The following is a 25630-nucleotide window of genomic DNA, read 5'->3' on the forward strand; positions in this document are numbered from 1 at the left end:
ATACAGAGAATCCCTGTCTCAAGAAACAAGCAAGCAAACAAACAAGCAAACAAAGAAATCCACACAAAGAAGTCTATTATCTAAAATTAGAAGAATTAGGGGGAATTAAGGGTCTCTTATTTACTGAACTTACCGAAGACTGCTAAGCATATCTAACAAAGAGAGTTAATCAAGAGAAGAGCCTCTGTGAAGGGATACTGCTTGAGACACAACAGAAGCTTGAGTAGGTGGTGGTGGGAATGGTCAGTCCAACTAAATAGAAAAATGTTCAAGATCCCTAAGCAATGGGAATGTGCTCAGAGAGGTCACTGAAGGCCAGTGAAGCTACAGAGGGAGCCAGGGGAGAACTGGGCATGTGCAGTTAGAGACAGTCTGGGCCAGGTACCAGGCCTTGGAAGCATTTAGGGCCTTTCCTTTCCTTTCCTCTCCTCTCCTCCTCTCCTCTCCTCTCCTCTCCTCTCCTCTCCTCTCCTCTCCTCTCCTTTCCTTTTCTTTCTTCATGTTAAGAGCAATTAAAGACATGGACATAGGGATCACTTTCTTCCTAAAAAATTATGCAGCTTAGACAAGTATTTCAGAGGAGACAGAACATAAAGATGACATCAGCATTATCTTGAGGTAGAAACTTCATGTAAGATGGTGACTGTGGAATGGAGACAAATGGAGAGATCTGAACAAATATTTGCAAGATCAAACTTGAAAGAATAAAATACATTTTTCTTTGTTCTGTTTTGAGATAGGGTCTCTAATTCATGTTTCTTTTACTTTAGCCTCCCAAGTGCTGGGATTGCAAGTGTTAGGCTGCCATTCCTAGCAGAAGACTGGACAGGAGGAGTCAGAAGTTGTATGTTGCAAGCGTGACCCATTCTCTATTCAATATAGGAAAAAAATAACATTTAAATTTTTTAAAAGATTTATTTATTTATTATATATAAGTACACTGTAGCTGTCTTCAGACACAGAAGAGGAGGGCATCACATCTTGTTACAGATGGCTGTGAGCCACCATGTGATTGATGGGAATTGAACTCAGGACCTCTGGGAGAGCAGTCAGTGCTCTTAACCACTGAGCCATCTCTCCAGTCCTCATTTAAATTTCTTAAAGAACTTTTTATTAAAGATTATTTATTTATTTTATGTATGTGAGTACACTGTCACTGTCTTCAGACACACCAGAAGAGGGCATCAGATCCCATTACAGATGGTTGTGAGCCACCATGTGGTTGCTGGGAATTGAACTCAGGACCTCTGGAAGAGCAGTCAGTGCTCTTAACCACTGAGCCATCTTAATTAAGCTCCTCTTAATTAAAAAAAATTGTGGCTGTTTTGCATATACAGGTGTACACTGTGTGAATGCCTGTGGAAGCCAGAAGCAGGTATCATATTCTTTGGAATTTCAGTTAAAGACCACTGGGAGCTGGGAGCTGAACCAGGGTCCTCTGGAAAAGCATAAGTGCTCTTAGCTGATGGGTTATCTTTCCACCTCCTTGTGTGATTGTGTCTGTGAGTATCTGCCAGAAGTCAGCATCAGATACCCTGAAGCTGGAGTTACAGTCAATTATGAGCCATTCAATGTTTTTTCTGATGATTGTATTCTGGTCCTCAGTAATAACATCACGCTTAATGGCTGAACCATTTCTATATCCTCCAGTATTTAAAGTATCTTTCTACTGTAACCCTTGAATCATAATACCATCACTGAGATTGGGAATGTGTGAGATGAGGAACATCTTCATGGAGAATGGAAGTTTTCAACATATTGAGTTGGTGGAGCCTTTCGGCAGTAAGAAAGAACCTAGATCTCAAAGGGCTGGAAGCTTCTAGCCTATGTACAATCTAATCTGCAAAGCTGGATCATGAGGCTTCGACTTCTAATCTCCACCTGCTAACCGAGGCCTACAATGTTTCAGCCTCTGAACTCTGGCTGCTTGGGTCAACTAAGGTGTTCTGCCTCAAACTCCTTTCCAAGCTGTCTGATCTAATCTCGCTTCTGTCTGAATTGCTCTGCTTGGAAAAACTGCCTCTGAACTCCATGAACTGAGCTCTTTCTCCCTGTGTCACTCTTTTTTTTTTTTTAAGATTTATTTATTATTTATAAGTACACTGTAGCTGTCTTCAGACACACCAGAAGAGGACATCAGATCTCATTACAGGTGGTTGTGAGCCACCATGTGGTTGCTGGGATTTGAACTCAGGATCTCTGGAAGAGCAGTCAGTGCTCTTAACCCCTGAGCCATCTCTCCAACCCCCCTGTGTTACTCTTAAGTAGCCTCTCTTTCCTGTGCTATTCTCCTGAGAGTTGGGTATATACTATCTTTGACTTGTAGTGTTAAATGTTTCTCTGATTCATCACTTTGTCTGCTCCTTAATCAGATGCCCCTTTCAAACATTGCTGTTTCCTTCTACAAACTAACTTTACCTTCATTGTTTGGGATTAAAGGTGTGTACTAAGGGCATATTTCAGCCAGATGGAGCAGATTAGGTCTTTGGATGTGATTCCTTGCCAGAGTAGCCATGTTGGATTAAAATTCTTCTACAGTTATTGTATCAATCGTAAATGAACCTGTGGCATGAATTTGTCATGAGAAAAACATGATTGAGATGAGAAACTACAGTCAAAATTTGAGAAACTCCAACGCTTGACAATTCTGCATGTGAAGTTTAGCTTTGTAGGCCTGTTCAAACTGTACACATTCTACCAAAAAGCTTGTCTTCAGGCTTCCTGGGAAATAACTCCAAGTCCTTGGAATATTCTAGTAAGAGTTTTTGTCTGCTCGAGGAATTGGCCATAGTGTACGTGAGATATCACGAGAATATTGCATGCCTATAGGATTGACTCCCAGTAAAAGTTCTGACAGCATGGCTTGGGTGAGCTTCCCTGATTGGGAGCACGATCTACATGTTGATACATATCACTGTTGGGCAAACTAATTTAACTCTAAGACAAAGGGACTCATGGAAACTTTGAGCCTGCTTTCCACTGGGCTTTGCTCTCCTAGACCTGTCAACTTCAATAAATTATAGCAGACTTTTGAAATTTTGTAGCTCCACTCAGCAAATCACTGAGCCTAAGGCTGGTACTGGGGGCCTCTGACACAGTCTGTAGTATGGAAACTACATGTTCTAGTGGCAGGAGGACAATTAGGAGAGGGTCATGTCATAAGAGACAAGGAAATTATTCTGACAAGGGAGATGGCAACAGTGTTAAATGGCCTTGAGAAGAAAATGAAGGTTTGGAATCAATCAGGCACACTGAATGTAAAAATATGCATGTAAACCACAAGGTTGGAGAAACTGTCTTGGCAGAGTGGTATGAATGGAAATCTGGGCAGTCTGGATTTAGGAGTAAATGGAATATGACAAAAAAAGAAATATCTTTAGAGACACATGAAAAAACTGAAAGGTGTTTTTTTCATATTTAGATAAAAATGCATCACGACTATTTGGTTATTTTTTAAAAATAAGGGTTCCTTTTTTGTCCACATCCTCTAACATTTGTTTTCAGTGCTTTTGATGATTGCCATTTTAACTGGGGTATAGCGGTATCTCGAAGTAGTTTTTATTTGAGTTTCCCTGATGACTACGGAAGTTGAACATTTTAAAAAATAGTCATTGGTCATTTATTTGCATTTTTTAAAGTATCTATTCCTTAGCTCATTTGATGACTGGCCATTTTAGTTGCTTGGTATTCACTTTTCCCAGTGTTCAGTAAATTCTGGGTATTAGGCCCTTGTCTGAGCTATAACTGGTAAAGCTTCCCTCCCATTCAGTGCAGTCTCTGTGCTCTACTGACAGCTCCTTTGCTGAGTAGAAACTTTCCCATTACACGTAGTCTCCATCTGTTTACACTTGTGGCTAATTCTGTGTTATTATTCTGTTTAGAAAGTTCTTGCCCAGCCTAGTGATTATTTAATAGCCTACGATATTGAATTTGTACTATGAAAAACCTTTACGATGGCTATACTATGTGAATCAGAGATTCCATTTTTAAAAATATTCAGAATAGAGACATGTGAAGTATAAGGCTTATCACAGTATTAAAAATTAGAAACTACCTTATTGTTTAGCAATAGATAGCCAAATGCATAATAGTACATTCATATAATATTAAAAATCTACTTATTGTCTAAACTAGTATACATTTTACTAATTGCCAGAGTTAGGGATAATATGCTTGGAAGCACTTTGTAAATTGGAAATTTCTGCTTCTGTACTGTTGCATTATTTCTGGAATACCAATGTGCTCCTCAGTGAAATACAGAAAAGCTGATGATTAGATGCTGATTAGATGCAGAACTGTTCTCTTTGATATTTGTGGTTTTCAAACTTGGTGACAGAGCATATGGAAATTAAAGTGTTCTTTGCACACCTTTGCACACCTCAGTGACATACTTCCTTCTGATCCTTTTAAGCAGCTCTGCTCCCTGGTGACCAACCACTCAAATAAATGAAACTGTGGAGGCCATTCTTATTCAAACGGGTACAAATGTTATCTCGTATTCCTCCTTTCCTTGTCGCAGCCATTCCACTCACACTACTTCCAGGGTCTGTGTTTGCCTCAGGCCCTTTGTTTTTTGCCACCTGCTCCTCTATCTGGAATACTCTTGTGCAAGCCAGGTTTCTTCACCTTATCAGCAGAGCCCTTGCTCAATCAGCACACATCCTTCACACCTGTCTTATTTCTACTCCATAGCATTTATCACTCCTTGATATGCTATCCTTGTTCATCCTTTAAACTGTCAACATCTTGAAGGCAGAGAGCTTCTTTGTTCTCTTGCAGGAGTCCCAATGTTTCTATCTTAACACATAAGTCGAAGAGATTTTGAAGGAATTGATGAAAAACCTTTTTCTGTGAATTTAAAAACTCACCCAAATAAATTTCCTGTAAAACATCTACTGTCCAGGATGGACTTCTGAGACTAACATTAACAGCTGTTGCACTACATCATGTCCCCTCCCCCATTTGTTTTTGGAGGCAAGGTCTTCCTCTGAAGCCTGAAGCCTAAGCTGGCCTGGAACTCAACAGCCTCCCCGCAGGTGACTACAGGTGGGCACTATATCGTGTTACACTTGTTCTGGCAGCGCTGGTTAAGTGAAGGTGTGATGGCAGCCTGAGGCAGAGGCCCGATAACAACAAAACAAAACCCTTTCAGAAAGCTTCCGAGACTGAGGTGGTGAGGACAGTCAGCTGGCTTACTCTGAGTGAGACCCTCAGGATACAATATTGGTTAGAAACGTGGTCTCCCAAACTGGCACATCAGCCACAGGGACTTTTCAACATTCATCTGCTTTCCAACTTCCTGATTCTGTTTTGGGGTGTGGCCCTGGCATCTCTGTTTAGAAAAAGCTCATTTGATTGGCTTTCAGGTATGCAGCAACGTTGGAGAATCACCTTAAGAAGCTAAAAATAGCTATTAGGAGACTTCTCTCTCCCCGCAGGAGTCTATATATCTGGAGACCTTAGGGGTGTGTGTTGGGGGGGAAGGTCTGCGCAGCCGCTCTCTGGAGTCACAGCCCTCTAGGGAACGCGGTCCAGCAACAACCAGCGAAGACCCAGGTGGTCCGCACCTCTTAGGTAGGAGGCCTCCGCGTCCAAGCGCGCGACCGGGGAAGCTTCCGCGGAGGCGCGCCCGTCGCAGGGGACGGCGTCGCCGCGGAGACGCTCGCTTGGGGGCGAACACAAGCTGGCCTCCTACCCTTGCACGCTTTCCCTCCTTTCTAGCCGCACTACCGCGGCTTCGGCGCTAGCAGCCAATCCCACGTCATAGAGACCCAGTTCCACCAGCTCCTACCGAGCTACAGAATTCCAGCTCTGTGGCAACGAACGAGACCGAGGCGCGGAGCAGCACCGCGGTCTACTCCGCGTGCGCGCTCGCGGACGGAGTTCCCGCCTCCCTCGGGAGGACGTCGGTGCGTACGTGCGCGCGCCCACCACTCCCGCCCCGCGACGCGAGGGCGGGGGCGCCGTGTGCGCGCGCGCTCTCGTGTGTTCGCTCGCTCGCTACTTCGCTCGCTCTCGGCGGCCGCTCTCGCTGTGGCTGCGGCTGAGGCTGGGGGCGGCGGCGGCGGCGCGAGCGGCGGGCGGCGCGGGGCGGTCCGGCGGGTTCAAAGAGGAAAACATGGCGGAAAACAAAGGCGGCGGTGAGGCAGAGAGCGGCGGCGGGGGCAGCGGTAGCGCGCCGGTAACCGCCGGGGCCGCCGGGCCCACGGCGCAGGAGGCGGAGCCGCCTCTCGCCGCGGTACTGGTGGAGGAGGAGGAGGAGGAAGGCGGCAGGGCTGGCGCGGAGGGCGGTGCGGCTGGGCCCGACGACGGGGGGGTGGCCGCGGCCTCCTCAAGCTCGGCCCCGGCCGCCTCGGTCCCCGCGGCCTCAGTGGGCTCTGCGGTCCCCGGGGGCGCGGCATCGACGCCGGCCCCAGCTCCTGTCCCGGTCCCGGTCCCGGTCCCGGTCCCGGCTCCGGCTCCGGCTCCGGCTCCGGCTCCGGCTCCGGCTCCGGGTCCTTCGTCGGGCCCGCCTCCCGGACCACCAGCCTCGCTTCTGGACACCTGCGCGGTGTGTCAGCAGAGCTTGCAGAGCCGGCGTGAGGCGGAGCCCAAGCTGCTCCCCTGCCTGCACTCCTTCTGCCTGCGCTGTCTGCCGGAGCCGGAGCGCCAGCTCAGCGTGCCCATCCCTGGGGGCAGCAACGGTGACGTCCAGCAAGGTGAGCAGCAGGCCGCACCCGGGAGAGTCTTGTGACGCGGGTTAGGGTGCCGAGGGTGCTCGGACGGTGCAGTGTAGAGATGACTCCGAGACCAGAACCACGGCCCTGGGGACGGTTACCAGAGAAGCTGCACCGCCGGAGATACGGGGAGGCAGAAGGGAGGGGTGCCGGCAGCGAGGGGCTGGGGGAGGGGATGCAGAGAGGGAGGTTTGAGGCGCTTCTGCAGAGGGTGGACTAACAGACAGGAAAGGGGTCTACCGAACTCTCCGTGAGAAGTGTTTTGGTGTGGAAAGGCTTGGTCCGACAGAGTGTTGTTAGCTAGGGGTTAGGATGGATTGCTTTGGATTGGGAATTGACCTGTTCTCGGTTAGGAGAAAGAACTACAGATTAAATGGTAATGAAAGACGTTGGAGTCCTTGGGCTAAAAGAAAGGCACCATGATGACATTGCGATGAGGAGCTTGGTAAGTGATACTAGTTGTGAGGGGCCTACATGGTTAGGGGAAAGCCTGGGATTTGAGGATGAAGAGAAGAACTTGGAAGGGAAGAGTGTTAGGGAGAGTTGGGCTTCTGCTATTTAATTTGTTAGGCACTAATAGCTCAACATTCAGGGAACTGTGCTAGGACTGAATAAAATGCTCAGTGAGAATCTCATTTAGTCTAATAGTGGAATCTGTGTAACCTGAAGCAATAGAGGTGGGTACCATGGTTGTGGCATATTGGAAGGAAGGCCTGGAGAACTTCTGGTAAAGGAAGTTCTGGGGCATGATTCTTGAGGAGTGATCACTTCAGAGGGGTGGATAATATTCCCAGCACAGGACACTTTATACAACTCTAACTGATATGTAAAGTGAAGTTAGATGGAAGTTAGATTGGATTAATTGGCTAAATAGTTAAGGAAGTCCAGTTTCTGAAACTGTTAGGTTTAGATGTGTTTTGGATTTGAGATGCCATATTGGGTTTTTCTATTTCCTAGAAAGATCTCTTGCATAGTACTCTAGCCAGGGTACTACATTGCTCATTATGAAAAGTGTTTATATAGAAATTAAATGTTAATTGTGTAGATAACATCCTACAATTAATAGGTTTTGTGATGAGCTTGCTAAAAGGTTTAAATTTCAAAGCTTTTGAATTAATTTTGGAACTTCAGGAAAGGGATTTGTGGACTGTCCTAAAGGTTGGTTAGGATTTATTCTGTGGACCAGAGGACCTTCCTGAAGGGTATCTTATTCTACCTAGGCTGGCTTTAGAGTGTGTTGAGTCTAGGATGACCTTGAACTTTTGATCCTCTTCTGCCTCCTTGTAAGTTCAGGGAGTTCAGCCATTCATTCACCACAACTCCAGGTTTTATGCAGTGCTGGTGATGGAATTGGGGGTTTCATGGTCAGTTGAACTAGCCCAACTCTTGAGGAATTTTTATATCAAGAGGAAAAATAATCAGATTTTGATCCATCAAAAATGTCTTCGGGCACTTGGAGGAATGAGGAGAGGCAAGACTGCAGGTGGGAAGACCAGTAAGGAGGAGAACCTTGGCAATTTTAGGTAAGAAATTGTGTGGAATGGGTAGTAAAGACTGATACTAGATGTTACACAAGGGCACATTTGCTATTACAGTGGGGGTTAGTTTTTTGAGAAATGCTGATTTTTTTTTTTTTTAGGCTTTTCCCTAGGTCCATTTCCTACTTACGATCTGGACAGATGAATTAATTCATACTAATTTATCTTCTTCATTTGTAGGATAGGGACAGGGGTAGTTAGCACACTATCGGGTTGAGAATATGAAGTGAGAGAAAATCTAAGTGACTGGTACATGGTAGTTACTAACAGTGGCTGGTAGTTTATTATCAGTAGCTGAGTGTAAGTGGCCATAGAGGTGGAGGTGGAGGAGGGCAGTGAGATTGGTGTCAAGGAGACCACCATTGTTAGATGAATTGATTCTGGGTTTCTTGTTTAGTGGGTTGTACCTCTATATAAATGAAGAATTTCAGGCACATAATCAGGTATTGATGATGGAAGGATATGTGGTTTTTGAACATACAGGAAAGAATGGTAGGAATAAATTCCTTTGTTTTTGTTTTTGTTTTTTTTTTTAGAGACAGTTTTTCAGTGTAGACATGACTGTCCTGGAACTTACTCTGTAGACCAGGCTGGCCTTGAATTCAGAGAAACTACTTCCTCTCCTCCCGAGTGCTGGGATTAAAGGCATGAACCACCACAGCTCAATCAAGAATAAAGTTCTGAGGTGAGGGTGGTGGCATATACCTATAATAATACCACTTAGGCTGAGGCATGATGATCACTATTGAGTTTAAGGCCAACCTGCTTTGCATACACAAAGAATCTGTCTTCACATAACAATATCAAATACATTAAAAATTGAATTTTGGTTGATAGAGATACTAAATTTTAGGTTTAAAGAGGATAACTGCATAAGGCCTGTAAGAGCATAGTAAGACACATGAGATTCAGTGTTCATGTGAAAGTCTGTGTTAGGGGATACATTAAGTGGGAACTGAAGATGCAATTGTATCTGACGATTAGCTGAGAGACTGAGGTTACAAAATTGTCTCTCTGAAATTTGTGCAGGAATGTATAAATTCCCTCAGTTCTCTTTTGTTTTTGAACTAAAATAAGTGGAAAGGAATAAACACAATCATTTCTAAGTAATGGTGCTTTTTGAAGAGTATATAAAACACATTGAGTATGAAATCAGCCATATTTTTAGTCAGGCAGTCTAGAAGATATTTTGTCAGCAGTAGTTTTATATATACCCTTTGCATTTCATAGCACAGTTGAAATCTAATTTTTTTTTTTTTTTTTTTTTTTGGTTCTTTTTTTCGGAGCTGGGGACCAAACCCAGGGCATTGCACTTCCTAGGCAATCGCCCTACCACTGAGCTAAATCCCCAACCCCGAAATCTAATTTTTTACTTGCTCGTTTCTATTTCCTGTTAGAGTATTGTAGAATATGTTTTTAATAAGTGGCTTTTGAATAAACGAGTCATTTAGAGCAGTGGTTCTCAACCTCCCTAATGCTGTGACCCTTTAATACAGTTCCTCATGTAGTGATGACCCCAACCATAAAATTACTATTTTTTAAAATGATTCATTTAAACTGGAACTGGAGTTGTAGACAGTTGTGAGCTACCATGTGGGTGCTGGGAATTGAACCAGGGTCCTCTGGAAGAGCAGTCAGTACTTTTAGCTTCTGAGCCATCTCTCCATCCCCCCAAAGTAATTTTTGTTGCTATTTCTTAACTAATTTTGCTACTGTATTGAATCATAATGTAAATAGTTTTGAAGAAAAAGGTTTGCCAAAGGGGTTACCACCCGTGGGTTGAGAACCACTGATCTAGAGTGACTGGAGAAATAGTCAGGGGTTAAGGACCTGTACCATTTTGTATTTTCAGGAAGGGGGGGGCTGTCCTTTGTGCATTAACCTTGGGATTTATGTCCCAGGAGTACATACACTGTATGGCTAGCTTCTGTGTAGCTTACCTAGGTGGGCACTTACATTTTTTTGTTATTGTTTTAAGATATTTTTAATTATGGATATTTATCTGTGTGCAGGTATGTGCATATAAGTGCAAATGATTGCAAAGGCCAGAGAATTAGAAGTAGTTGTGAGCTACCTGATGTGGGTGTTGGGAATTGTACTCAGGTCCTCTGGAAGAAGTGTACTTACAATAGTGTACTCCTCAACCCACTTTAAGCTTTTTAATTTTAATTTTTTGAGACAGTGTCTTATCATAGTCAAGTCTTGAACTCAGTATAGAGTTGAGAATGACTTTGAACTTTTGATCTTTTCTCAAGATAGGGTCTTGCTGCTATGTACAGACTGTCCTTGAACAAGATCTTGGTCTCTGGGCTCAAGTAATTGACTGATCCTCCTGGTTCAGTTTCTTGAGAAATTAGTACCTTGGGCCAGGACCACCTTGCCTGGCTAAGCAGTTTCTTAAGAGGTGGTCCACAGAATGTGAGTGCAGTTATCTCAGACCTTTTCATCGTTTGTAGGATTAAAACTTTTTCTTTAAAAGTAGCTATGCTGCTACATTATTTGCTTTAGTCACTGTGCTAACACAGTGATAGTAGAAGAGCAGTAGTGGCTAAAACTGTTGGCCTCATAGCATAAGATGGTGGTTTCATTACCACTGAGCTGTATCTCCTACCAAGCCTAAGTTAGTGTATTTTTACTGCCACTTTGTTAAGAGTTCTGAGTTAACTATGCTTTTTTTAATGGAAAATAATATTTTAATTGAAAGAGACTGACAGACGATATTTTCAGGCATGGTGTTTGGCAGTCATTTTCTCAAGAATGAATGAATTGAGCCTGTCACTTCTGTGAAAACAAGTTGCAGTATATGTTTGCCAAGGATAAAAATTGAGCTTTTAGATGAAAATTGCAATTTTGGAAAAAAGGGTATCTGTCGCTAAGAGTCTGACAGTTTTTCAGTATTTAAATCCTTTTCTGATGATATGTGTGTGCATGTGCATGTGGATGTGATCGTGCACATGTATTTATAATGGGTAATAAAATTTGGAAGAGTTGTACAACTCACTGAATGAGTATTATCCAACTGACCAAAGGAAAGAATCAAAGGACAACAGACTAAATACATAGATTCCACATTACTGTGGATACTTAAGAAATAAACTTCTAAAGTTTTTCTGTTATATCAAAGGATTGTCATTTTTTTCCCTACAATTACTTAAAAAGACTACTAAATGCAGTTTTCTCTTTTCTTAAGTATGTAGTTATGAGGTTACTTTTGTTGATTTTGCTTTTTTGAGACAGGGTTTCTCCATGTAGCCTTGGCTGTCCTGGAACTTACTCTCTAGACCAGGCTGGCCTTGAACTCAGAGATCTGCCTCCCTCCTCTGCCTTCCAATTGTGTACCACTACTACCCAGCATGAGGTCAGGTTTTTATGTGCTTCAAAGGAAAAAAAAGATTAAGTTTGGCTTGGTGTTGCATTTCTGAAGTTCTTGCTACTAGAGAACCTGATAGATTGCTTAAGTCTACAAGTTCAGGGCTAGCCTGCATTCAGCCTAGTGGAACCTTGACTAGACAACTCAGATTAAATGTAGAAGCGTAGATCAGGCCAGCTTCTATTAAAGCAGACACTAAGAAGACTGGAAGTAACAGTGCCGTCATATGTGTGTGTGTGTGTGTGTGTGTGTGTGTGTGTGTGTGTGTGTGTGTGTGTGTTACTGTGGTAGGTAATGATCATGTCCTGCAGCATCCCATACACATGCTTTACCACTGCATTATAAATTTAGATTATACTCCCCCCCCCAAAAACCTATTTTTCATTCAGTTCTTTTATTTTTTTTTTGTTATGTGCGTAGCATGTATATTTGTATATATGGGTACATGTATGTGCAAATATATGTTTATGTGTATGCCTGCTTGTGGAAGCCTGAAATTTATGTTGGGTATTTTCCTTGAATATACAACTTTACTGAGGCAGCATCTCTTGCTGATCCTGGATCTTGCCACTAACAGCCAATCTAGCTAGTGGTTTTCCTGTCTCTGACACTCAAGTGTTGAGATTACTGGCAGGAGTCAGGCATTCCCCACCTTTTTTTTTTTTTTTTTTTTTTTGTTCTTTTTTTTTGGAGCTGGGGACCGAACCCAGGGCCTTGCGCTTCCTAGGTAAGCGCTCTACCACTGAGCTAAATCCCCAGGCCCCCCCCCCCCCTTTTTTTTTTTTTTTTAATGAGACTGTTTCTGACTGGCTTGGATCTTTCTGTATAGACCAGATTGCCTTGCATTCATAGAGATCTGCCTTTGCTTTTGCTCTCTGCCCCTGCCTTCCTACTTTCCAAATGCTGGATTAAAGGTGTAAGCGATTTTGCTTAGCACTGTACTACCCTGGTTTTTTAAAACGTGAATTCTGGGGGTCTGAACTCTAGTCCTCTTGCTTGAACAGCAAGTATTTTATCCGTCGAGCCATCTTCCCACTCCCTAAAATACTAAAATACAAAGATTTTTTTAAATAAATTGATAAATATTTACAAAATTCTAAATATTGTATGTATAAATAGCTATACTGCAGACAAAAGTGCTTTGCATTCCTTAAGCACTCAAGATTCTGGGATCAAAATAAATTCTGGTTCCTTGCAGGACAATAAAAAAATAATTTACAGTCATTGAGACAGTGAGAAAGATAGGAGATAGTGGAGTAATCCATTTGAAGTCTTTAGATTAGGTCAGTATGCCTGCAACAGAATGTAAAACTGAAACATTTCTTACCTAGAGTTAGCTTTTATATAAATAGCTCACCATAACTTACTGATTTTGTTTTATGGCTATAATATTTTCATCGTATTTTTCTAGTGCCAAGTTCAGTGATTAGGCTCGGGGTGATGGATAAATTAACCTCTGTCTCTTTCTGTGAGTCACAGACTGCTCCTCTGTTCCTAGTCATTAGACTCACAGGAAAGTGGGAAAGAACTGCTGGAGTGAACACAGATGCATCCTTTGTAGAGAAATACTTACGGTCTGTGGCTTAGTGATGAAAAGGCGTGTACTACATGGTACTGATGAACACCACACACACACACACACACACACACACACACCCCAGGACCTTTACATGTCGTGTTAGACAAATGCCTTACTGTGGTGCTACACCACAGCTCCAGTTTTGAGTGCGTGTATATGATACATGATTTATGTTCCTCCTATGAATTGTTTGTATGTTTTCTGTTTTTCTTCATACTTTTTTTGCAAATATTCTCAATGGATTCTATACATTATCTTTTGTTGAATATGTAAATTGGTTAATTTGAGCCCATGTATTCTGTTGTGGTAACCATCCTCTAAGATAGTATCTTGTTCTTGTCTTCTTGACTTTTTGCTTATGTCTACTGCTGCTCAGGGATGCTCCTATGACCAAGAGAGCACAATTAATAATGATTTCCAAAACAGCACCACCAGCTAGCAACCAGGTGTTCAATATCAGAGCCTAAGGGGAACATTTCTCACTTAAATCACCACAACAAACAAACAAGTCACACAACATAGAGTAGAGTGGCCATTTAGTGAAGAGGGAAGATGAGACTACAATAGAGTGCTCAAGATACATGCGTGCATAAAAGGGAAAAGAAGAGGAGGACGACAGAGTTGTGATCACTTAAGGTTCTAGGGGCTGGAAAGGAAAAATAAAACAAAAACAAACAGGAAAAAAAAAAGCCAGAAGAGGAGCCAGCTGGAGCCAGCTGTGCTGTGGTGGTATTATGCCTGTGATTTCAGTATTTGGTTGGTTAGTGGCAACAAGATCAAATGTTCAGTATTATCCTCAAGTAGAGCAAATTCAAGGACAGTGTGAGCCATATAAGACCTGTTTCTTCAAAGCAACTCCTAAAATATCCCAAGTACCTCCTCCAAAGAGGCTACAGTCAGAATACTAGGCCACAATGATCTGAAATGGAGTAGGCTGGAAGATGCAACATTGCTCACTCAGATGGCAGAAAACTCACATGTTTGCTTTATGGCCCCTTTCAAAGTATTATTAGAATGCTGTCATAGCACAACTTTACTTCAAGAATGAAAGATTGGGGTTGGGGATTTAATTCAGTGGTAGAAGGCCCTGGGTTCCGTCCTCAGCTCCAGGGGATTTGGGATGGTGGTTTACAAAGAATAAGGAAATAGTTGTGTGCCTTTATTGACTTCTCATGAGTCCCAGCAGACTTTCTTAAAAATAAAAAGTGAAAATTACTTTATGAGCAAGGTAAATTTTTGAGTGTCTTATTTCTAAACCAAGCAAGGAAAGTTCTATAGATGTAGGAATTCTATTAAATCTTCAGTTAAGCAAAATGTTTCAAAATTCTTCTAAAAAATTTCCATTTTTATTAGTAGAGCATTACAATTTTACTAAATTAATTACCTTTCAAATTTTTGTTAATAAAACTTATAGAAACTAGTTTTCTTTTGGGAAGTCCTCTCATGTCCTTGGTGTTGTATTGAAGCTTAAAATACTTCCCTTGTCTTCTGATACCACGTATTGGGTCTGGTGGGAAGTATTAGGTAATGGTTATGAGTTGGGTTTCAAGTTACACAGGATTTGAAAGAGTTCATTCAGAGTCTTACTTGAACCAATACAAATAATGGCTGGAGTAAGATGTTTGGAGCACTTTGGCTTCTTATACCCACTTGTGGTCTACTAATAGAATGCTAGTATCCAGACTATACAACATAATTTTTAGGAACAAGTCTCATATAATAAGTACTAGTGTACAGGGTGAACGTCATTCATTGAAAACGTACTCATTTTTATGTGGAATACGGTGGATATGGGGGTGGGGTGCTTAGAATCATTTCATTGTGATTGACTTGTAAGTCTGAAGAATCAAAAGTAACAAAAGCACTGCCCTTCAGTGTTCTGTTTATTAGATTTTGTGTTTTCCACTCAACAGTATCTTCATGTATTATGAAGCATATTATAAAGGGTGTATGAGAAAACCTTGAGTCTGTTGAACCTTGCTGAGATGTTAGCACTCAAATTATTTAAAAAATGATGGGGCTGGGGATTTAGCTCAGTGGTAGAGCGCTTACCTAGGAAGTGCAAGGCCCTGGGTTCGGTCCCCAGCTCCGAAAAAAAGAACCAAAAAAAAAAAAAAAAATGTGAGATATTTTGTAACAGTAAATCAAATAGTCATTGAGATGTTCAAAAGTAGAGATTGTGACTGAGTTTGCTGCTTCTGCTTGACATTGGCTTGAAGGGTGATCCCTTTTTCTCATATGCATATTATATATGACTCATTTTGGTCTTTATCCTTTTAGTTGCAACTCAGGCTGTTCTTGTCGTGTTCCCCCCCCCCCCCCCCCCCCCCCCCGGAGCTGGGGACCGAACCCAGGGCCTTGTGCTTGCTAGGCAAGCGCTCTCTCTACCACTGAGCTAAATCCCCAACCCCAACTTAGGCTGTTCTTAACATCTATCCAACTATTTTCTCATTTGTTCCTCATTTAATATTGTATGCTTTCAAGATAGATTGTCTGAATTAATAAAGGCAGGAAAAATTAGCTGTAGACAATCATTGAATTATTCGAATATTTCCTATGAATTTGTTTAGACTACTACTATGTAAAATAACCCAAGTTCAAGCCAGATGTGTTACTGCTTGTTTATAATCCAAGCACTTGGGGTTTGGAATTTAAAGCCAGCTTGGCTTATAGCAAGAACCTCTGTCAAAAAACGAAACAAAACAAAGAAATGGTCAGTCTCAATGTGTAACAACTTCATGTTATCTTATTTGCTTATAAAGATTTGTTCAAAGAGATAATGTTACTTTTCTGGTGCTAAGAATCAAACCTAGGGCTTTGAGCATTTCAGTGAGCCATTTCTCCCTAAATTATTTGTACATTCATTTCTCTCTTGTGGAAAAAAATCAAGTCTCACTGTAAGCCCTCTCACTTTTTTTTTTTCCAAATTAATAAGGCCACTGAGGTAGATTGATAAAATCATACTTAAAAATGGCTCTTCTACGTTGGAGATACTAATGTATAAGATACAGGGAGTGATGAGAAAATCCAGCCTGAAATTGAGAAGAGTGTTGGACTGAACTGCAGACATTGTGAACTGCCATGTGGCTGATGGGTTCCTCTGGGATGACAGCCACTGCTTTTAACCACTTAGACATGTGTAATCCCTCAGTTTGATTTTCTAACTTTGAAGTTTAAGTTCTTTAAGTACTCAAGTAAACTTTTCCCTTTAGAGGGTTTCAGTAGCTATATTGAAATACAATATATTTTATTTGTATGTGTGTGCTGTCACATGTTTGTCTACAATCTACCCAGAAGCCAGAAGTTGATGTCAGATCTTCCCAAATTGATTCTAGACAAAGGGTTTCATGTTGAATTAGATTGAGCTAGACTGGTGTTGAGCAAACCCCAGAAACCTTCCTATCTCTGCCTCTCCAGTGTGTACTGGGGTTACAGTGTATATCACAGTGTTAGCCGATCTTTCTTTAAATCGGGGTGTTAGAAATTGAACTTACATTCTCCAGTGAGGTCATAAACACTTATCCAAATGAGCCTTTTCCCCAGTACTATAATATGTTATTAACAACAAGCATCATTATAATTATCAGAATTCACTTATTCACTGTATAAGAAGCAAATGAAGCATGCTTACAAATATTTGAATCTTGTAAAGTGATCGGAATGTTATGTAAATGGTTAGGTCTCAGAATTCACATAAGTCCTTTTAATTATGATATAGATGTCTTCAGCATAACACTAAAGCTTTATGGTGGGTATGTAATAGTGTAGAATATTAAAAATTTAAAATGTGTGTGTGTTCAGATGGCAGACCTAGCATACACCTTTAATCCAAGAGCTATTGTTTTTTTTTTTTTTAAGATTTATTTATCATATATAAGTACACTGTAGCTGTCTTCAGACACACCAGAAGAGGGCATCATATCTCATTACAGATGGTTGTGAGCCACCATGTGGTTGCTGGGATTTGAACTCAGGACCTCTGGAAGAGCAGTCAGTGCTCTTAACCACTGAGCCATCTCTCCAGCCCTCCAAGAGCTATTGTAAACAGGATTAAATAAAGTCAACTATATGTCGAGGTAGAAGAAGCAGCCAGTTGACAAGGAGTGAACATAGGAAAAAAAGGAGTATGAAGAAGTGACAGAAGGATGTATAGAGAGATGCACAGGAAGTAGAGAGGGAGGGACATTCAGTTCCAGAGATTTAGAGCATGGAGAAGGAGAGCTGCTTTTTGGGATGTCAGCTGAGGAAGGTCAAGCTGGGTGTTTTCTCTGCCTCTGAGCTAGCAAGCTTTCACCTGACATCTGGCTCCTGAGCCTTTATTGGTAAAATTCAACGTTTAAGATTTTGTTAAAAATTTAAAAACAGTATTTGTCACTTTAGTGCATGGCACAACCACATGGAGAGAGAAATCACACCAGCTTTGGATTGACTGAGAAGCCATCTAATTTGATGAGTAACCTGGGAAGTCCTCAAGGGGAGAGTTAAGGATGGGAAATATTATAATAGAAGGTGCTAGAATCTTGTATAGTGCTACTTTTTCTTTAGATGGCTTGGAAGTTGAAGCAGAAAGTGAAAATATAAACAACTTACCTGGCATTGACATAATGATGATAATAATTACTGTCAGTCTCATAATTCATGTTATCTTTAATAGTCATAGTGGGTTTTTTGGCATCAAACCATCAAGTGGATTAATAAGATACAAGCCTTAGAAAGACTTGTAAATGAAAATAAGAAAAATACTCAGACACAGACAGAGGAGTTTAGACAAGACCCTGCTGCAATAGACATGATGAAACTGAAGAAGGGCGTCTCAAGGTTGTTAGAAAATCAACCAACCTTAATTTATCTAGTTATTATACAAGACCTACCAGCAGATAAGTACTCCCAAGGTTATAGAGAAATTAAATGGAATCTTACAGGCATATTAAATTTGAAGAGATTCAAGAGAGTGGGCGTTTTATATAGTATAGTATGGATTCATATATTAAATTCATGGGCAACTCAGAACAGTTATCCCCCAAGACTGGAAAAAATTGGGAACACCAATATTGGAAGCTAGTCCTCAGTTGAACATGGTGGAAAGAGGAAGCGAGGCCATAGAACAAAGATATAGGACTAGAGGTATTATTGGTAATATTTCCCAATATTTCAATTGATAGTTAAAGACCAATATGCTGATATACAAAGGCAGCTTGAATTTGATAATCACACCTTGGCACTATGCCTTTTAGCAATTTTAAATGCTCGGGACAGGGTAGAAGATTCAGGAAAAAGAAGTCTTAAGTCATTTTCTAAAATTATACAAGGTCCAAAAGAAGCCTTCATTGATGTTTTGCAAAGTTGACTTCAGCTGTAAATAGAATATCATCATACTCAGAAACCATATAAATATTAACTGAATCTTTGGGTTTTGAAAATGCTAATTCAGATGTGAAAGGGTGATTAGACCTTTAAAGGCAAGATCCATTACAATAGGTGAATGGATTAGAAATTGGGCTGATGTTGGATTTCATATTATGCTACTCTGATATGATAGCAGGCAGAAGTAATTTCTAAAAGGTCTAAGAAAAAATATAAGGGCTAGAGAGATGGCTCAGCGGTTTCTTGAAGACCAGTTTGCTCACATACATAAAATAAATAAATCTTAAAAAAAATCAAAATACCAGATTTTTCTTTTTAAAGATTTATTTATTTGTCATATACAAGTACACTGTAGCTGTCTTCAGACACACAAGAAGAGGGCATTGGATCCCATTACAGATGGTTGTGAGCCACCATGTGGTTGCTGGGAATTGAACTCTGGACCTCTGGAAGAGCAGTCAGTGCTCTTAACCACTGAGCCACCTCTCCAGCCCCCAAAATACCAGATTTTTTAATTGTGATAAGCAAAGTCATTTGAAAAGGGATTGTAGGCAAGGTGTTATTAGGAATAATTTTTTTTCTAGAGATAATCCAAAAACAACACTGCTGGATATAATCAAGGACAGAACAGTTTCAATAGATAAAACAAAAAATTCAGGAAAGACAAAATCAAACAAACAAACCAACAACCCCCAGAATCCCCAAGTATTTGGCAGACTGCTATAAATGATCAGAGACCAAAGCTAAAATACAAATAGAAGGCATGGAAGTTGAACATTTAGTAGTCACCAAAATCTTGGTATCCAGAGTGGTCTCTTCAGGAGGTAAATACTCAGCTTCTAGGGATTGGAACTTTATCTCAGGCAAAACTAAGCGCAAGATGGTTTGTGCGTATAGGGCCAGAGGGACAAATAGGAAAATTCAAGCCATTGTGGCTACTACAGACATGAATTTATGGGTACGTGATTTTTTGCAACAATGGAAAACCAGATTTATTACTCCAATCTCAGACACAAACCATAAAATAAAGAATGTTTCTGAGAAAAATATTAAAAGGTACTGTCAAGAACAGTCAGATAGTCCAGGTTTTCTATAAGTGGGGCATGACAGGTGTTGGTCTTTCAAAGGTACCACCACCATACCTTTAAAATGAATAACTGATAATACTCTGTATGATTGGATCAGTGGTCGATGAAAACAGAAAAATTACAGGTAATAGAACAGCTGGTACAGGAGCAGCTAAATGGTCAATATATTGAGGAATCCATGGAATTCCCTGTGTTAAAAGAAATCAGGAAAATTGAGGGTGTTAATAGATTTAAGAGCCATAAATAAGATCAGCCAGTAGGCTCTTTACAGCTTGGAATTCCATTGCTAAGTCATGGCCTTTGATAGTAATTGATTTAAAAGACTGACTTTTCACAATCCTTTTGCCATGAGCATGATAGGGAAAGGTTTTCTTTCTCAGTACCTACTTATAATAATAGTTAAATAAAGAGATATCATTGGAAAGTCTTGCCACAAGGAAGGTTAAACAGTCTTATGTTGTGCTGGTATTTTAGAAAAAATGTTTGATGAAGAGAATTTTGCCTTGCTGGGGATTTCAAATTGCTCCTGAAAAAGTACAAAGAGGGAGATTCTGTTAATTATCTAGGCTATAAAATAGGTCTACAGAAAATTTGACCACAGAAAGTACAAATCAGGAGAGATCAATTACAAACTCAAGGATTTTCAAAAGTTGCTGAGAGATACTGACTATGGCACCAAATTGGATAAACTACTCAAGGTAAGTAATTTGTTTCAAAACTTATGAGGTGATAAGGACCTAAATAGTCTAAGGTTATCAGCTAAGGCTGAGAGAGAATTGCTCTGGTAGAAAAGAAATTACAGGGTGCACTTGTGGACCATTTGGATCCAAAGCTGGATTGTATTTTAATTATTTTGCCCTCTACCCTTTTTCTCACAGGAATTCTTATGCAGAGAGAGGATAATATATCTTAGAATGGATATTTTTAGCACACAAACAGTAAAAAGTTAAAAACCTATGTAGAAAAGGTTTCTAAATTGCTTCTGAAAGAAAAAAAAGTGAGACTTCATTGATTAGCAGGAATAGACCCAGCTGAAATTATGGTACCTTTTACTGATGCTGAAATTGCCTCATTCTGGGCAGAAAGTGAACATTGGCAAAGAGCTTGTAGTAATTTTTTGGGCGAGATTAACAACAAACATTGCAAAAGCAAGAGACTTCAGTTTTTATAAAGAAGTAATTGGATTCTCTCTTATGTAGTAAGAGACACCAATTTCTGGAGCCCCTACATTTTACACTGGTGCAAATAAGTCATGAAAGGCAAGTTATAAACCAGGAAAAATAAAGTGGCTCAAAAACCTTATGATTGAGTTGTATGCCATTCTTACAGTAGCACTAGATTTTCCTGAATCTCTTAATATAGTTATTGAGTTTCAATATGCAGAAAGAATTGTTTTAAACATTGAAACCACTAAACTTAGTCTGAATGATTCAGAATTATCTTCACTTTTTATTTAACTACAAGTATTCAAAAATAAAAAAAAAATCATCCATTGTATATAACATCAGATCCCATATGGTTTTACTAGGCCCTGTAGTACAAGGTAATGATGAAATTGATCAGTTTATTAGGAAATGTTCTAGAAGCCTCAGAATTTTGTAAGAAACACTAGTAAACGTTTGAAGATTTTTCCGTCACTTGACAATGAGGAAATTATAAGGAATTATACTTGTTCTTGGTATAACCAAACTTCATTACTTGCAGGAAGTAACCCAAAAGGTACCCAAAGAAATGAAGTTTGGCAAATGGATGTGTTTCATTTTGCAAGGTTTGGAAGATTAAAGCATGTGAACTGTATCATAGATACATATTCAGGATTTCAAATGCTTGACGTTCTGAAAAGGCTGAATTTGTAATCACACATTTAATACATGTTATGGCTATCATGGGGATACCTGTACAAATTTAAGACCAAGAATGCCCCACATATGTCTCTAGTAAAATGCATGTTACAACATACAGGATATTACAGGTATACCACACAATCCTGCAAGCATAAGCAGTTATAGAAAGATCTAATTGCAATTTAAAAGAATTGCCTAATAAACAGAAATAAAGACCCCCCCAGAGATAGGTTACACAGTATATTAACTTTTGAATTTTTAAAATGTTAATGAGAAAGAGACGACAGCTGTAGAGAGACATTAGATAGTTAAAAAAAAAAAAAACAAAAACCAAAAAACTGTTGAATTAAATTTAAATTGACTTGTATCTTTTAAAGATATGTTGACCTCAGAATGGAAACTGGGATATGTGTTGCATTGGAGAAGAGGTTTTGTCTTTGTTTCCACAGGAGAAGAAAAGTTGTGGATACCATCAAAATTGATAGATTAGATTCAAACAGGAGAGACCTGAATAAGGAGAGGTGGTAGGTAGTTCATCAGACAGCTTGGTTATTCAGTCCAAACTAATTTGTAAGGACTAAGAAATGCCTTTCATTTGATCAGTCATGAAAAAAACAAAAAAAAATTTTTTTTGAATGAAAATTTACCAAGGCACACTTGCCTTATTGGCATGAAAAAAAAAGGAGAGGAAAAAAAGTTTTCTTAAATTGATTGTCTTAATTCCATGTTAGAATATTAGATCGTAGATAGCCACATGATAGCCGCATGGTCCACACCACATCAGCTTTTGAGTTTTCTTTTTTTTTTTTTTTTTTTTTTTTTTGAGCTGGGGACCGAACCCAGGGCCTTGCGCTTCCTAGGCAAGCGCTCTACCACTGAGCTAAATCCCCAACCCCGCTTTTGAGTTTTCTTAAAAAGGACATTTTTGTTCTTTGGTATTAGACACAATTAAGAGATTTAAATTGTTTTAAGTAAAGTCAAAGGGTTATTACAGTTCAAACTTGTTTTCTAAATATATAAGAGAGTGATTTGGAGCTAAGATAAAATATTTAAGCTGGATGCTGGTAACCCATACCTTTAATCCCAGTGGAATTCGAGAGTTATCATGAACAAAGTGGTGGCACACACCTTTAATCCCACCACCCAGGGACAAAACTCAGATACAGCTCCTAATTGGCATGTTTGCACACTAGAGAAATTACATACTATATTTATAGATTATTATAAAAACTCTCTACAGGGTTACTAGAGAGGCAGCTAATTTCCAATGGGGACAGGAACAAAGAACAGCTTTTTTTTTTCCTTTTCTTTTTCTTTTTCTTTTTTTCAGAGCTGGGGACTGAACCCAGGGCCTTGTGTTTGCTAGGCAAGCGCTCTACCACTGAGCTAAATCCCCAACCCCAAGAACAGCTTTTTTAACTGCCAGTAAGCCCATCTCCATGCATACAAGTGTGATCAATATTGAACCAAATGATACCATAATTGTGGATATCATATATTTATTGGTGAATTGGCAACTGGGGACTCTTCATAAAGCAAAAAGGAGTCCACTGCCATCTGCCTGTTGGCTTTTATTGCAAACATTTCTCATATATGGAAAGTAAATATTCTTTGAGAAACAAATCTGGACATTTTACAGGGCATGGAGAACCTTACCAACCACTCTATGGTTATAAAGGCACCCTTTATAATGATGGATTGGATCTGTTTGAGGGCAGAGTCCTTTCCAGCCATGGAAGGAAAGGTACTACAGTGAAACTGGTACCTGTATGAACTCCTTTTGACTAGGAGGTTGTAGCGAAGGGGTCTTGCCTTCCTGCACTGAGGAAATAAAACTTAGTTGGTTATAATCCCCATCCCTAAACTACTTACCCTTTCCCCCCAAACAGGCACCTATTGAACTGTGGGGACAGATGGGTGGAATGGTCACAACATTTGATTAATGAATGGTACTGATGGTTCATCAATCACTGATAGAACCAAAAGTAATGGGAAGTGGCAGCCTATAGACCACAGGATGGAATGGGAATGGCCAATACTGAGGAAAAAAACCACAAAATCAGTGCAATACTATTGGCTATCAGGCAGACAACTAGGAAAGCAAAAGGAAAATATCTTTTCCAATTCATGTCTATGTAATAGAATAGATATTGGTCATCAAAATGGAGAACCACTAATGGGCAGATTAACGGCAAAGGTATCTGATCATGGGAGGGATGAATGGAAATGGTAAAACCTACCAAAACTTAGCAGAGAGATCAAATTTTATGTAGCTCATACAGGCAAGAGAGACAAAATAATGAAAATAATGAAATAATGGACAAATTGGCATCAAGTTTAGTTAAGACCCATGCACTTCACCCTCCCAGCTTACTGCATCAAATGCAATTAAAATTAATGTACTGATTTTTACTTTGTAATAGATTCTGAGGACATCTTTAGAGGATCATTATTATTTCTATCTTAATACAGCCTCTCCAGTTATAGAGAGTTGAGCTGCCATGTAGGTGCTGGGACTCAAAACCAGGTCCTCTAGAAAGAAGATCTTAACTGAGCTCTCTCTCTAGGCATGTGTTACCATTCTTCTCATTGTTTGTATGACATTTTTTTCCCACTCTTCTATTTTGAATGTATTTATATATTTGAGTGTAAATCGTCTTTCATTTTCAACATAAATTAGATCTTGTTCATTGACTTTAGTCTAATTATATATACATATATAATGTGTATATATATGTATATGTATATACACACACATTTTTGTTTTGTTTCTGAGACTTGAATTGAGGGCTCTGTTTGTGTTGTTACCACTGAGTTATGGCTCAGTACCAATGTCTGCTTTTGGTTGGATTCTTTAATCCGTTCATTCTTTAATCCGTTCATACGTAATGCTATTATTGGTAGAGTTGGATTTATACCTGCTATCTTGGTTTATCTTATTTCTCGTGTATCATATGTTTATTTTCTAACATCACCTGCATTTATTTATTTATTTATTTATTTATTTATTTATTTATGAGACAAGAGTCTAATGTTCCAGCTCCCTTCCAACTTGTTATGTAGCCAAGAATGACCTTGATCATCCTGCCTTACTCTTACATACTGGGATTACAGGTGTGTGCCCATAACTGGCTTTCTGAGGTGCTGGAGATCAAGCTCAGCATCAAGATCATGCACTGATCATGCACACTTCCTGCATAGTAGGCAAGCATCTAACTCCTGAGCTACATTCCTATCCCTGCTACCTAATTCACATACTGTTTCTCTTCACTTCTAGCACTCTCGGTTGTTATTTACTGATTTTTGCCTAGTAGTTTAAGGGAATCATTTTATCAAAGTGTATATTCTGAATTGTGAAACCTGATGTCTAATTTTAGAAGGCATTGGCCTCATTTTTCACGAGAGGTAATGGATTTAGCAGGTTCATTATGACAGATTTCTGTTAAGTGCTTCTCTGTTATTACAGCTAGCAGTTAGGCTATAGTAAGTCTGTGTGTGTGTGTGTGTGTGTGTTGGGGGCACTGTTGTAGTTAGTTGTGTAAGTCTGTGTGTGTGTGTGTGTGTGTGTGTGTGTGTGTGTGTGTGTGTGTTGGGGGCACTGTTGTAGTTAGTTGTCCTCATCTGTCAGTCCTTGTTTCCCATCCGTTGGTGTGCCTCACCTCTACCCCTTACCCCACCTATGGCATGAGCCACATGTGTTTGAGGTGAATCTTAAAGAGATTTGTTCTGAGTCCAGAAGAATGCTTTTTAGTGGCCTTTTAGTTTCATTTGTTCTGTGATATCGCCATCTTCATCTTAACTGTTTGCCATCAAAATTTCCTGTTTTTGGTTGGGGATTTAGCTCAGTGGTAGAGCGCTTGCCTAGGAAGTGCAAGGCCCTGGGTTCGGTCCCCAGCTCCGAAAAAAAAAAAATTCCTGTTTTTAAGAGTACTCTTAGGTTTGATGTTTTAAGTATCCACGAGCTCGAAGCCCTGCACCCCCTCCGTTCCAAATCAAGTCAGTTTTGGGATAAAGAGCTCGATCTTTCTTCTTAGGGCCTCCTTTTCCCTGAGTGGATTCATAGCTTCCACCTGTGCACCTGTGTGGCTACACATGTACACATCCATTTTTTTTCCTCACAGGCTCCATTGT

General features: G+C 40.2%; 1 protein-coding gene across 7 annotated transcripts in view; it reads left to right on the plus strand.

Annotated features, from left to right (window-relative positions):
* Positions 1 to 907: 907 nt before the first annotated feature.
* Trim33 (tripartite motif-containing 33) overlaps positions 908 to 25630 on the plus strand; it is a 92853-nt gene continuing 68130 nt past the window's right edge. Inside the window, exons 1-2 of one of the 7 annotated variants that reach the window (XM_063282277.1) lie at positions 6774 to 8239; positions 8791 to 8939. Coding sequence is in view for 3 of the 7 variants with exons in the window: in XM_063282274.1 (XP_063138344.1) it covers positions 6119 to 6698 (580 nt within the window). In the remaining 4 variants the exon portion in view is untranslated. 7 annotated transcript variants of the gene reach the window in all.

Source organism: Rattus norvegicus, chromosome 2 (genome assembly GCF_036323735.1).
Source record: "Rattus norvegicus strain BN/NHsdMcwi chromosome 2, GRCr8, whole genome shotgun sequence".
NCBI lineage: Eukaryota > Metazoa > Chordata > Mammalia > Rodentia > Muridae > Rattus > Rattus norvegicus.